The following is a 15,880-nucleotide window of genomic DNA, read 5'->3' as shown; positions in this document are numbered from 1 at the left end:
TTTTCCATATTTTTGGCAACTTAAATAATTGTTTATCATCCTTCTCCTCTGATTTTTGGCTTTTTTTGGGAAAACATACTTCATTGGAAGAACCCTGAATTAACTGAACACAAAAGACAAATAAATCCCCCGAATCATGTGATGTGTTCTTAACACAGAACAAATCGGGTTGCTGTTGATTAACCCTGTTCTCCACCATGGAGTACGGAGTTCACATTCCATTGTCACTGATAACTTGGCAGACTTCTGTATGTTACTTCACAGTTACATATTCTACATACTCTGTAACAGGTGCTGCCTACTACATACATTCTTCTCCCCCCAAGCTACAGACAAACTTCCTTGGTTTACCTCTGGCTTATAACTACTTTTATTGTTTTCTATAGCTGCAAAGATCTAGCAAAGATCACAAAGTGTTATTCACAACTTCTCAGGTCTGTCCTTCACTCTTCTAACACTCTCATAAGACTAGTTTGATTCCTTTGCACTTCCTGGAAGTTTTTCCATTTCTCTTTACTTTTTTTCCTGTACTTTAGTTTTCCTGTAGACCACAAAGCATTTCATTTAGATCTCATTTCTTTCTGAGGTTCACTGTTTCTGGCCTAGTGTTGCTTTTCCCTTTCTTACACTCAGAAGCTGTTTTAAAATGGTACAGTTCTCAGCCAGTCACATGACGATCTTGGAGGATAAATAGGGATTTTCATCTGTAACAAGCTAAGGACATGTACTGAGGCCAGGATATGTCCTAATGACCTTTCACAACAAAGATAAAGAGAAATTTTATGCAGGGAACAGGAAACAAGCAGGAGTTCACTATCTATCCTCAGGATTTAAAGCACCTTGGAGAACTTCAGTTGCTTTTTCCCAACCTGCAGCAGTCTCAAGCAACATACGTAAATTGAGAGAGCACTGGGGAATAAAAGCCATATGAAGACACTTTGAATGGGGGCACCTGAAAACGCTTACAGCATTTTCAAAGCTGACTTTTAAGCACAGGTTTAAGTGTCTGTGGCAGAGGTCATCTCTGCGTATGCCAAGGGCGCCTTCGAGAGCCCACATTAAAAAATAAACAAAACCAACAAAAAGCCACCACAGCTAAATTATAATTCCATTTAAGAACATGCTGCAAGAAATAGGCCTCCAGTATCCACAAACACCCTTTCTGTAGGATTCCTAAGCTTTTTTCCAAGGCACCTGCAGAGAACAAAGGCACTCCTGCAGAAACAAAGGCAATTCCAAGTATTCAAGCACCCTAGATCTTCCCAAAATCAATGGATACTAGCTCATAAATTCTGAACATTCTAAGCAAGAGCAGTTTACATGAAAAAACACTAACTTGGCTACAGTTACTGAGGAAGTCAGTAGCCAGCTCGGGTCTCATGAGTCATAGCTGATTTCATTGCCACAAAATCCTTCCTGCTATACAGCTGTCAAGCCTGAGGTATTCATAAAACAAGCTTCAGAGCAGTATTGCCTTGAAAAATACTGGTTCAGGTGTTTATGGCAAATCACACAGGAAAGATTAAGTGTTTTTATATACTTTATAACCTTCAAGAGTACTCCACGTCAGAAAAGAAACCCAAAACCCAACCTTGAATGAAAAAACTTTTGCTTGATCTCTCTCATTACTCCAAGTAGTGTTAATAGCATTTTGTCCTTTCCTTACCAAGGAAAGCCAGGGTGGTTCATAGCAGATACAACTCAAGTATACATATTACTCTTATTAAAGTGTGCTTCTGCCACTATTTTCAATGCAGAACTAGAACTTGCCTAAACTGAGATTATTTTAAAATTTTGAACGTTTTTTCTTATTAAGAAAATCCCAAGCTGGGAACTGGGTCACAAGACAAACAAAAAGAGCCCTACAGAAAATGAAAACTACAATTCCTTAGATCTCAGACATAAATGTCACTAGCATAGTTAAGATTTTATCAGACAAGACCAGTCAAAACATTGTCATTAGTGCCTTATTAAATACTAAATAGCAGTATTTTTCAAGTTAGTGTATTTCTCTCCAGAGTCACTGAAAAGCTCATGGGTCAAGTTAAAGACAGAGAGATCACTTACCTACTGTCAACATGGTCAAACAGATTTGATTTAGGGAAAACTGGCTTAAGTCATTGCCAAGCAGAGTTGGATGGTGAGAAACAAGAGAAGCCCAGGACTGGGAATGAGGGCTATGGTCTAACACTTTAATTCTGCCACTCCTTCCTCATGCTTTCATCACATGCTCCAGCAAGGATTGTATCCATCATTGCAATTCTTCAGGCTAAACCTCTAATGGCATAGGCTATTTGGAGGCTGCAGCCTCTGTTAAGACATATGCAGCTACTGTTGGGTTCTAAATAGGTTGCAGTGTGGTTGTTTGGTCTGGTATGATTCTCTGCACAGGTTACCAAAAATGCCTGCACAACATACTCCTCCACAGGCTGCGGGGGATCTCACTCTGTGGCTGGAGCATCTCTTCCTGCCCAACCAGTTTTTCTCACACCTTTTCCTCACTCCTCTCTTTCTCACACACTGCTGAGCAGCATTTTTGCCATTTAACTCTGTTTGCCTAGCGATGTAACACAGCGGTTGTGAGGCACAGCTGTGAGCACCCTGCACTGTGCCCACTGAAGCTGACCCTGTTCTGCGCAGGACAACCAGAGCTCTCCTCATGGAGGCTGCATGGCAGACCCCAACCCCACGACGTAAACTCAGTGCAATCATAAAAGCTCATCAACATCCTTCTGTCACTATGACTTATTTTTGAAGATACTTGGCTTTAGAACTACAAACACTGAAGTAATTAATTTTGCAAGGATTTTTTAAATATCAGTATCTGTTGTGGATTTAAGGAAAGCATTATACTTCATTACTTAGAATACATTTTATTAATCATGTACTGAAATCCCAAAAGACATTACAAGTTCTGATTTTCTGTATTTGCAATATTTGCGCCCTGCTGCCCCCAAGAAATGCCAAGTAGATCCACAAATCTGGCAAATTAAGGTCTACAAGAGTCACAACACAAAATTCCAGTTTCCTATTCTTTGTTCTAAAATCCAATCAAAACCTAACAGAAACACTGACTACAATGTCTTGCCTTTCCTTGTCATTATTCTTAAGCAGTAAGAACCCACTTGTAAGTTACAATGACTGGTTGTATTCTTTTTATATTTATAGGTGCTGTATTTTTTTTCACGACAGTACAGGAAAACCTTACTACAAACAAGCAAGTAAGTAAGACAGTTCTGTGCCTATTGGAAGTGATAAACCTTTAGGGGCAAAATATGGGATATCTAACTTCTAGCTCATTAGCATATTAAAAAGAAAAATTTCGCATAATGGCGAATTTTTCTACATATTTGCACATGTAGAAAAAAACCAAAGAAAATGGGCTTAAAACTATAAAAGCTATTCCATGTTTTTACATTATTTGCTACTACCCAAATATTCCACTTCAGGTATTGAGTCAGGATATTTTCTTCTCAAAATGCCTTTGAACACTAAATTTTCTTTTAAGTAATGATCTTATCTTTTCAAAACCTAGCCAAAGTAGAGGCCAGTGAAAGCAGAAGCATGTAAGCAGAATTTAAAATTAGTCAATTAGCACAGTATGCAAATTTAAAATTAGCTTGGTTTAATCCATTGCAAAAGAAGCTCTCTCATGGGAGAGCTGTCCTTTTAAGTCTGGATCAAGTGTACATTGTATGTTACTTTAACACTGAAACCACACATAAAATTTGAAATTACAGATCTCAGGTGTAAACCTGGTTGATCAGTTTTTCTGCACACCTGCCAAATAGATTCAGATGCAGAAAGTGATAATACAAAAAAAAAATTCCATAGTTATTTGTGAGGAAATAATCTATCTTACAGGGTACTATCTTACACTATATGATTTTTTAGATTATTATTTTATCAAATTATTTTTGTGTTAATGAAGTGGAATTAGTAGGTAGTCATGCTGTGTTGGTTCATACGTAAACATACCCCCAACACTGCTATTCTCAAGTGCCTACTGAAAAAACACTTAGCAAGACTTAGAGTGTAACAAATGTGTACTTGAAATGTCAGCTAAAAATTAGTCAAAGACACGGAATGGCACTGTTTTACTAGAAGAAAGAGGGCAAGGCTGAAATAGTTGTAAACCAGCGTGCGCTTGCAAACGTCACCTTAAGTGATTTACTAGTGACTACAGATACATGTATAAGCTCAGTGGATTAGTAAATTGGTATTAACAGATTTAGAGACACAGAGAGAAATCAGGATATAACTAACGGGTCTGTCCTGTTTAAACATAGTCTGAAGAATTTCAAACTTGGTCTAACTCATAAGACTTACTTTTAGAGCTAACTATCAGTTATGGAAATGGAAGCATACATGTTACTGCTTTGGTGAGAACCAAGTCTAAGTGAATCCCCTGCAAACAAATTCTGATGATACCTCTCAGGTTTCTAGTTGGAACAAAATATTTGCCTTACCTACCAACAACATGCATCAGCCACAGGAGAAAAAACTATAGAAAAACATCCAGCTAGAATTGATTACAAATCACCATGTTAAACTTCTTAGGAAGCACATAATATGCAGCAAGAAACTAGAGGTATTAATCAGGAAGAAAGACAAGCAATTTTGTATCAACTTTAGAGAATGCAGAAAACGCTGTCTGAGCCACTTTTTTTAAAGGTTAATTTTATTGGAAAGTCAACCATAGGAATCACACTCACACTGCTGCACTCCTAAGGTAAGTATTTATATATTAATTTAGTTGTACCTCTCACAGTATACTGCAGCGTGGCACAGGAGACCCAGCACTCTCACATACACCAGTGTCAAGAGAACAATATGGATTTCACAAGTAAACCATGAGTGAATATCCAGAGAAGGTACTCCACCCTAACAGAAAAGCCATGCATTGAGCTGACAATGTAGAACATTCTGGACCTAGATTCATGGTGATGGGAATGGAAATTCCTGTTCTTGGAATGGAAATTCCTGTTCTAGGAATTTCCGTGGCATTCCAGCTAGCACAAAGGCCTGATGTACCTGCTGAAGCACCACACTAAGACTTAAGATTAGCTTGGTTTGAATCCAAACATAAGCAACTTAACACAGTGCAACTGTATAAGCATTTCTATAAATGCAGTATGAACATTATTAGCAACAGGACTTATGCTAACTATGCAATTCCCAGCCCAGAGCTGATCTCATTAACTTGCTATGAAAACTGGCTCTATCAACTAGACCTTGGAACCAGGTGTCTCTAGCTATGATACAAAATTTAAGCATGAGATATCAAAAATCCTGAAGCTACAGACACAGATGAAAAGCCAGAGCCCCAGAATCATAAACAATTCCTTAATGGTCAAATACCAGTCAGTGAAAACATGCAACCTCCACAGCTGGGAAGGCTGGTTTTGCTCTTGGTAGCAGTGGCCACTTAAAAGAAAAAAACCAAACACTTGAGCAACAGGGCAAGGAAGCCACAAGGCTGCAGCCTGGGAAAGGACTACCTCTCCAGCATCACAGTGCCCCAGTCATGTACTAAAAGATGCTTACAAAGGATCCTAATTTGGGTCTGTGAGTGTGTTTTGGCAAAAGATGTATGCTACAGTTCTATACCTGTCCTGCCATCCAACCTTCCCCATCCCTCACTGAAGGGTTCTCCAATTAGGTTACCTTCACCTCAGCAACTAGGACCATGAAGAACAAAGCTATCAGGCTAGAAATATGGTAGTGGCTACATGGTACTGCATAGTTACAGATAATTTAGGATGTCAGATATTAGGGACTGCTTTGAATACAAAATAATAATGGTTACTGTGTAATAACTTACAGCAATAATTAAAAATATGTAAGAACTAATTAAAAAGACAAGGCATATTGCGAATGAATGTCAGTCTAAAAGCTTTCATTCTGAAGTTCAAAATTGAACTGAATTGTCAGTCTGCCATCACAGCTACCTCTAATTCTTTAATATATATTTGCATGTGTATACATATAGGTGTATATATGCACACATAATTAGTTTTGAAAAAGCTGTAAAAGAGAACTTAAGAAACAGCAACACTTATCCTCAAAAGACAGCAACTTAAAAAGCTTTAGGAATATATTAGACACCAGTTACAGTACTACCTCAGTTAAGTACATGGATACCTGGGGTATTAAATTCTGTTCCAACTAGTCCTCTTAACTAAGGAATGATAGGCTTCAGTTGAGAGGAAAAACACATCAAACAGATTTAAAAAGTGGTGAAATTGGCTGCACTGATTTCACCCTAACTAGAATTCAACATGAACATGGGAAAACAGCAACTAAAGTACATGCCTAAAGGAGGAGGCAAGAAGATTAACTGGGAGAAGAAGAAAACAACACTCAAGCAGTCATCTATAACAAACTATTTTCAATGTATGAACAGAAAACGCAGTTAATCTTCAGGAAGCATTTAAAAAAAGAGATGGCCACCTGTGGCTGCACACTAGCACACAGAAAATATTCTAACTTTTTGACTTTGTATTCTGTGAATGCATATCCAAAAGTGAGGTCTAATATTGTAAAAAGCCTCAACAGAGCTCCACAGCCATCACAAGACACAACAGATAACAAACAGCAAGCTGCCTAGGAGGACTGTTGAGCAACAGTACAACCCTGGAGGGGGTGACATACGAACCAAACACAGTCCTGAAGAAGAAATCAACTATAAATCAATCTTACAAAAATGCATAGAAATTCAGATTGAGCAAGAATAAGGATTGCAAGTAGCACAGAAAAATTTGTTGAGCTATAAAATCATAGTTTTAATACCTAAAACACTGAATTTATTCAAGATTTGATATACATCTGCAAGAAATACTCCACAGCATGAAACTGCTCCAATATACTGATCCACAGGCAAGTACTACAACCCTGAAGTGCATGTCAAATAATGACCAGTGTTAGAATTTAATTATCTTAATTTAAAAAGTCATGTTGTGGAACTGTATTCTCTCTGATAATAAAACGACAAATACTGCTGGATTACAGCCTTAGTTTCAAGAGTGTGGCAACACATGATTACATTCAAATACTAAAAACTAATTCTTCAGCAATATTAAGTAAGGGTAAGATATCTGGTTAATGTACATTGTAGATTTTTTTTTACATCTTAATAATTTTAGAACCTGCATCATAGTACAAAGAACAGGCTGATCTGACCTGATCTGGATGTGTATTTTTCCATTTCTGACTTAATTTCTTCAATACACACTACAGAAGAACTTATCCATTTCTCCACCATGCCAAACAACTCTTTTTTGCTTGACCAGGATATCAGCACTTCACAGAACTTCAATATATACACACATTTTCATTTCACATCAACCCATCAATGGCTGGTTCAGATAACTCAGAGGCCTACACAAATTTGTACAAAGGATGTGAATACCAAAGCTAATTGTCCAGGAAAATCCTGTATTTCAAGGAACTTCCACATGCCACACCAGCAGCTGCTCAGTGTCATTATCTCCTAGACATTTACTCCCTTTCCTTTCCTCCCTATCCTGCTGCTCTTTGGCATTTTCCTCTCCAGAACAAAATCACCTCAGGCCTTTCACATATGACTAAGTATTCCTAAATACATCTGCCTCTATTTAGAATGTCCATTTCCCATTTAGCTGAAATTTCCCACCAGTCTTGATTTAACTACTTGATTGAGACACACACCAAAGCCAAATAGTACTAATTGCCACATGACCTAAATAAACCCTGACCTAGTTAGGACTTATAAGTCTTAGTTTACTCAGGTAATTTTTTTAGTAGCAACTAAGGCTGAGAAGATACTTTATAAAATCACAAAAAAATAATTATTCAATTAAATGCCCATCATGTCATGCTACACCAGATTGTTTTCCAGTCTCAGACAGTTGGAAACAATATTTATCCAAGCAATCAGCAATTACTACAAATTTACTGCTAGTGTTTCTGCCCAAGGCATGGTCTTACGGTTTAGCCTTTTTAATAAAAACTTTCAAAAACTAACACCCATCAGTTCCCATTCAACTTAACCAGCAACAAGCTCAAGCAAACCTAAGAGTAGATACCAACTGCAATTACAGCATTCTTTTACCATAAGCAGGTATCTTAGCAGGATAAAATTTTGACACATTAGCTAGAAAAAAAGTAAATCCAAACTTTATTTCATCTATACCACTTCTCTATAATATCATATCAACTGAGTAAAAAATACTGTTAGATTTCACATTGTATAAAGTGTAAAAGAAACACATCAATATATTGTTAATGTCAAGATGATTTTTTGAAAGTCTGCTTTGCAAGATATGATTCTTCATGCTACTAAGAATACTTCTCTAGCACTGACATCTCCTTCAACTAAAAAGACACATCTTTATTATAAAACTTAAGAGTTTTGTAGGGTTTGACGTTTCTGTGAAAAAATTCATAGGAAAGTTTTGCATGTGTTTTAATTGATAAGCACATGAAGCAGTTTCTGTTAACCTGTCAATCTATTTTTAAAAAATGCCAATTTGTACTTCGTCTCACAAGCACCGCATTATTAATGGTGGTCAGCATCACGCTATAAATAAAACAGAAATACTACTAGAGTGAGGAAAGGAGGACGTTCAACTAACCGTATCTTTAAAAAGTGGAGTAAGATTTTTATTTTTAGTGGTTGATTACTGGATACAAACATGGCAGTCTCTCTTCAGACTACAAGGGAATGAGAAATTTAAAATTGAGATCTGCCAGTTTAGCTCTTTCATGTACGGTGTTCTTGTTCATTTTGTAAACTAAAAGTAACACATGTTTCCATCTGTCCTAATTTATAAAATGAATTTTTATTAAGTTCTTTACACAACAATTTACTACTACTTAGGAAGGAAAAAAATCTAAGACAATTCACTAAGCTGTCACTCAGACAGACTTCCATTTTCTATCTTCTTGCTTTTCCTGAGCTCCAGATATTCATAACAGATATTCAACCCCCACACCTTTTAGAAATTCATTCTAAATCTAAATGGCTGGCTTGCAATTTTATATTAATATAAAATGTCATTACTGCCTTCATTAAGCAACTGTGCTTTCCAATTTCTGAAAAAAAAAAGCCCCAACAAACATGTTTACTTGAAAGTATCTCCGCTATGCAAACTGAATTTATCGCACAGTCCTAGTTCAGGCATTTCCATAGAGCTGTCTAATTGTCTCTTTACAACACAATAAAAAAAACAAAGTACACCAAAAACCCCAAACTACAAACCAGCAGCAAGTTTCCATAAAGGTTTTGATAAGCATATATACCATTGCATATAACCAAAGCCAAGGAAAACCATTGCATCACAGTTACTGCATATGGTTTGAGCAACTAAAACCAGAAGATTTTTCTACATAAATAATATACACAGGAAAGAAGATAAGTATCAATCACTGGATTAAATCAACATGGCAAATATAGATTCTATCAGTAGAAAAGCTGAAGTTTTAAGCTGGAACATAAGCTTCTGGAACTCTTCCTGTGTAGCTAGTCACCTCTAGGGACAAAAAATACAAAGTTCACACACAGCTGAGTTTAAGTACTCTTAAAATTTTACCAAGCATTACATTTCTCTAAACATTTTTTAATATCCTCCATATACATTCATGCAGAAGAGCTACTCTGACCAGGCAAAACCCCCTAGAATTAATCAGATAAACACTTTGTTATTAAGAATTCTATAAAGAGATTTGAGAATCTATTCATATAAATTCCTACCATGATTAAATCAATGTTGGCCTTCCTCTTAGATTGCCTGAAGTGGGGGCAGAGCATATCATTTTACTCTTGATTTATCATGCTGTGACTACATGAATTAGTGCAAGTCACTCTATAAGAAGTGACACAGCAATGGCACTGTAAGAACAGACACAGCAATCAAAGCAAAGACAGCACAAGCTTATGAACCAGGTTGCCTGAAAGTTGGACTTCCAGATCTACAGGGCATTTTCTTTTGTTCTTTTAACAACAGACCCAAACCTTCCACTCCACAACCATGCCCCAAGGACCCACATCTACACAACTGGTTAGAATGAACATCCATTCTAACCTTGTACACAGAATTCCCCACTCGAAGTCTGACTTCAAGAATGAAGGAACTACAAAACTTTAAGATAAAGAAGGGTATTCTTAATAAAGACCAACTGGCACTGACTACCATCAACAGCACTAATTTAGTATGCACAGATTAATATAACAAAGCTTAAGTTTGTCCATATATGAACTTTCTATAATATGCATAATTTCATCTCATCCACTGACCATACAGCAGAACTTTCATCTTCAGTTTCAGCCTCCAGCCTGTTTTAAACCAATTAAACACCTTTGAGGTGTTTTGTCTTATGTGGACAAAAGCAAGTCACCTAGCATCATACACTGACTTTCATCATCCTTCCCCAAACTTAATTCTTTTGGCTAGTTCTTTACTTGATGTAATCCAGTGAGTATACAATAAATAATCATCTTTTGTTCACCTATTCCAGAGAAATCAGCTGTTTTCACTCACAATAGTCTAACCAGATCCCATATTTTTCATTCAATGACAGGTAACTGTCACATGGCCATACCTGTTCTGGATATATGACAATATAATTTTGCTCTTGAAGCACACGAAAAAGCTATGCTAATAAGCATTAATTTAACTAGTATTCTTTCATCAAATAAAGGGAAGAGATGAGTGTCTTACAAAATATTCCCGTAAAACTATCTATCAATCCCTACCCAGTAAAATACAAATGATAAAACAAGAGCAGAAGCAACTGTGGGGTTCTGCATACAATATTCATATCTCAATTAATACTACGACTTATAATTAGACTCATCTTCATTGCTGAAAGTACAGTAATACTGCTCAGTGACAGCAAACTTCCAAATTTATGCTTGTATGTTAACAAAATGTGATCATTTTATAGTAACAGTAGAGTTAACTATGCACAAAAAATCATTACATTCCTCATCGGATTCAAACATGCATACCTAATCCAAGCACCTAAAAGAAAGCTTCATGAAAATCCAGCTACCCTTTCCTACAAGAGAACATTACAGTTATCAACACCATCTCATACTACAGAAAACTTAACTGAAATACAACAGGTTAAGACAGAAGTAGTTAATGCGTCTGACTCTGGATCAGCAAGATCAAGGGAAACTGAACTTACAGTATAGTGAAAGATTGTTGAAAAATATTAAAGATTAAGATATCAACTACATCAAATCACTGCAAATGAATTAAGCCAATAAGAAGTCTGACATCCCCTCATTACCAAATTAATTACTAATCATTCAGTAAATTGTAAGTTCCACTGAGAGCAAAGGTAGTTTTCACACATTATCATTTCAACACTTATTTTATCAGCCATTGGTGTTTTCCTATGCATTTAAATACATACTGGAAAGTTATAGTTACTGAAGACATTATGAGGATACAGAAGTAAAGATTAATTATGTGCCTCAGGAAGAATGCCTTAAACATTTATCTTTGAGCATAATCAGTTTTTGATTGGAAACTTAAGTTTTAACATGAGTACAAAATACAATATTCAATTTGCTACTAAACAACTATCAATGCTACAGAAGCAACAGAAGCATCAATGCTAAAACTCTGGCATTAAAGTACACCCTCTGAAAAACAAAGAGAATAATTACAAGACAGTTTCAGAAGTATATTTCTATATACTAGAGACATGAAATGATCCAATGGTATTCCTCAGCTTCTAAACAATAACTTTAATTGCAGCTAGATATAACTAACTGGAACTTACTAGCTTTCAGGAATACCATCTACCAACTGAACTGTCAAATACCATTCACAAAGCACGAGCCCAAACAAAAACGGAACTAAAATACACGATTAACCTTTAGAACTGTGGATGCTTTTAATTCTTTCTCCATGTATTCAAGAAATTCAAGAACTTAAAAACAGATGCATCAATTCAACTCCAAGTTACCAGATCTAATAAGTGCCAGAGAGAAAAAGAAAAAAGGTACCTGTAAGAAGTTCCACTGTTACATACATCCTAGTCTGAAGACATGCTTGCCAGCCTGCTTCCCTTTTGTAAACTGCCATGTACCAAAACATTCCAGCAGAAACGGTGGTATCCCTATAAGCCCTCACTCCACCACCACAGCTGGAGATGTGCTGTTCAGCATGCCTGCAGATGCCCTTTGGCTACATCCTTGCCAATAGCTTCCTCTCCCTGCCTAGTTGGCATGCTAAGCTCTTGCCTCTTAATAGATTTTTGGAAGTTCTGATCATAGGCTCAACAGACTGCCATAAATACACCTCAGTGAGAACCCATCCTGACAAAGTTCTAGAAGCACAAACAGTTCAAAAAAATAAAACATGTTACATGAACTGTTTAAATTTTTAGATTACTACAATCCTTGCCAGACATCTAAATGTAAAAACCTCCTTTTCTTCACACGCTTTTCTCCAAAATATATTTGGTTGATGTAATCAATTCAGTCTTTTTTTTTTTAACCAAAAGGTGTTAAATAAAAATCTCTTTGTAAGCTGATTACCAGTAAGGAAGAATACTTCTTGTTCATCATCCTTAATTCAACTCGAAAAAATTCCACATATTTGGTGGAATAAGAACATACATGCTAAGATTTAACACTGCTACTTTAGTTATTTGTGTGCTATGTGGAAGTCAGGCTGTTTTTGCTCTAAATCACATAACTGGACAGACTATTTAACGGTATTGCAGAAAGATTACAGCACGCTTTTTGATAACTATTAGTCATAATGTTATTATGTACTGTATTGTAATGCTAAAAGCCAAAAAAGGAGATCTTTATCTTTTAAGGCAAATTAATATTTTTGATTTTTCATGGAGTCATAAATGTTGGGAAAAAACTCTAATGTTATCAAGTCCAACCATCAACCCAGCACCACCACATTCACCACGCCATCAAGTGCTATATCCTCACCTTTTTTGACACTTGTAGGGATGGCAACTCCACTGCTACCCTGGGCATCCTGTTTCAATGTTTTACAGCCCCTTCTGTAAAGCATTTTTACTGTGTAATCTAAACCTCCCCTGAGACAACCTGAGGGCATTTACTCTCATCCGTCCATTTTGAAGAAGTGACTGAAATACAACTTGCCAAAACCTCCTTTCAGATAGTTTAAGAGGACATAAGGTCCCCCCCTCAGCCTCCTCTTCTCCAGCCTAAGCAACCCCAGCCCCCTCAGCCAATCCTCATAACACTTATGCTCATTTATGCAGAGGTTCTTTACTCTCACTAGTCTATTCTAAACCTTCTTTTAGCATTTGACAAAAACAGCAACACACTAACTTGTTCAGAGAAAGAAGAACAGAGAGGAACATTAGTTCACAGAGACGAACATTTTCTTTTGGAAATCTACAGGGTTGTGTTCAGAAAGTCAAGAACCACATTCAAAGAACCACTACACTCTTTCTAGAGCAAAGATTGTGAAGGATGATACCTCCTCTGGGAAGCTGGTTGGGGGTCTTAAATTGACCATGTAAAAAACTTTGCACCCTTCAGAGCCAGACAGTCTATCCACCCACAAAACCCTCTAGTGTAAGAAGTGAAAAGTTGCTTGCTGAAGCCACAAATTAAAAGAGTTTGTTTTAGCATTAGGAATTCCTTGCCCTGCTCCACAGTGTTCCACTGATGCCACTGCCATAAGCAGATGACCTTAAAGAATTTGCCATACCCATGTTTGTTTTCTCCAGACACAAATATTTAGCACCTCAAAACATGAATGATGTCAATAATAAAATTGTACTTACTGTAATCTCAGCCTTGCTCAGACAGATAGAGCCTCTGCAGCCGTACTCAGTTTCATCTTCAGACTTGTAATAACTGAGTGTGTTGCTTTTCAGAACTACCCATCGATCCTGCCACCCATGAATATAGTTGGTCCACTGTAAAAAAATTTTCCTGAGATCAGCCAACAATAAGACAACAATAAAAGAACAATGGATGTTTTCTAGGCTTTTGAGTACCTGAAGAAACAGGTAACTTATTTTTACAAGCTCTTTCTAAATGAGAAACTTTTTTCTCCTCAGAGCTCCTAGAATAATTTTACAAACTCCCAAAACAACCAAAAACCATTTGTTTTGAAGGGTCAATAAGACAAGAGATGTCTGGACTCCAACTGCACTGCCACGGCCCGTCACAATAAAGGAAATAAACATACTGACAGGGGAGGGGAGAAAAAAAAACAACATTAATGACTAAGGTGAGTTTAGGCACCTGATTTAAAATCTGGAGCTAGGCCAAAAGACAAGGGGAACATGGAATAATTTCTTTTATATAAAATATGATATAAAGTTATCTTCATATAAATACAAACATGCCATTATCCCACAGCACTGTAAATAACTACTGTAATACCTAGGGGACTCAGTGCTTTATTAATTTAATATTGCCCATAGATACTGCTTTAGGCTTTAATTCTAACTACTTTTACTAAGAGGATACTTGGTTACAGCAGACATCCAATCATGTTTTTGCTATTCAGATTTTTCTAGGGACTCCACATTCACATAATGAACAAAATCAATATTCTGGGAACAAATTCTGGATTAATTCTAGAGACATCTAGTAAAAAGTGACCGAAAGTTCTGATTACTATTCTTACATTTGCAACATTTCTTCTGACTACACTTTGTAGAATCATATGAACTTTACAGAATCATCTGACACTAATAGAAAATCAGGACTAACCAATAATTCTGACAATACACTGATACTTATTAATCAATCATGGTGCAAATGTCATACATTTGATAAAAATAGAAACAAAAGCACTGGAATCAATCTTATCATACAAGCATTTATTTGACAAGTGTTCTTTCATGAAAAACTCTGGTTAACATTTAAGTCTATCCATCATTCATTATTTTGTAATCTAAAAAATGAGGGGGAAAAGTCAACTAAGAGTCTCATTGCCACTTTGTACTACATACATTAGTTAATACATACTCCATAATTACATGTTAACTTCAGTAATAAGATGACGAGGTCTAAAGAAAACAATTACAGCTAAGAAATTCTTAACAATTTTCAAATGTAGGCAAGATCTTGATTTGCTCTTAAAATATAAAGCCCTTTTTCATCTCTTAATACATCTAAATGCCAATGCAGCATTACTTAAAGAAAGCCTCAAGTGTGCTTGGTGCATGAAGTGGTAGCACAGGCAGTCAGAGGTGTATTATTTCTTGCCTTCCTCTTTTCCTATCTCTCATGTTCCCAACTCCTCCCAAGATCTGCAAGGCAGACTCCAAAGTTATCTTGGGGGAAAAAAAAGCCCAAAGAAAATGACCTTTTGTTCTCTGAAAAGTTAAGAGACATAGCAGTGAATCTTGCAATCTGCTGTTGCAATCTTGCATTGCTGTTGCAATCCACATGTGCCATCCTTTAAGTATATTTGGGTAGGCATGAGGTTTTGACAGGGAAAAGACCAGTGTTTTTCCAAGCATCTAGATTCTCATGCTTCCTGAAAGTCTCTTCCACTGAAGTTCTTTCTCTGTATCCACCTTAAAATCATTAGCAGGAAATACAATGGAAAAAAGAGTTGCAAAACATTTCAAAAGTCCAGCAGGATACACTCCTAACAAGTTTCTCTTACCAAATTCCTCCATTACCTTCACAGTTTTTCTCTTTACTGAAGGCAAGAACTACTAAAACTACTACTCACACAGTGAACCGCAGCCCACTTCTATGATCTCAGAATTTAATTATACAGAGTAAGATATTAAAAATAGGTATTTCCTTAGTAGAAAGTTCAGTATGCTACCATGCCATTTAAATTAGTTTACCTTAATAATTACTGAGGTATCAACTAACAAAAGGGTAACCTTACCCCTCAATCATATTCATTGAGACAGG

The 15,880-nt window shown here is 36.5% G+C and overlaps 1 protein-coding gene across 2 annotated transcripts in view; it reads right to left on the bottom strand.

Annotated features, from left to right (window-relative positions):
- Positions 1-15,880, bottom strand: part of CERT1 (ceramide transporter 1) — an 82,037-nt gene that overhangs the window by 64,261 nt on the left and 1,896 nt on the right. For both annotated transcript variants that reach the window (XM_005488302.4, XM_005488303.4), the window contains exon 2: positions 13,777-13,911. In XM_005488302.4, the coding sequence (XP_005488359.1) occupies positions 13,777-13,911 (135 nt within the window). The remainder of the gene's footprint in view (positions 1-13,776; positions 13,912-15,880) is intronic.

Source organism: Zonotrichia albicollis, chromosome Z (assembly GCF_047830755.1).
Source record: "Zonotrichia albicollis isolate bZonAlb1 chromosome Z, bZonAlb1.hap1, whole genome shotgun sequence".
In the NCBI taxonomy this organism is placed as follows: domain Eukaryota; kingdom Metazoa; phylum Chordata; class Aves; order Passeriformes; family Passerellidae; genus Zonotrichia; species Zonotrichia albicollis.
The sequence above is the reverse complement of the archived record's forward strand: the minus strand, read 5'-3'. Positions and strand labels throughout refer to the sequence as shown.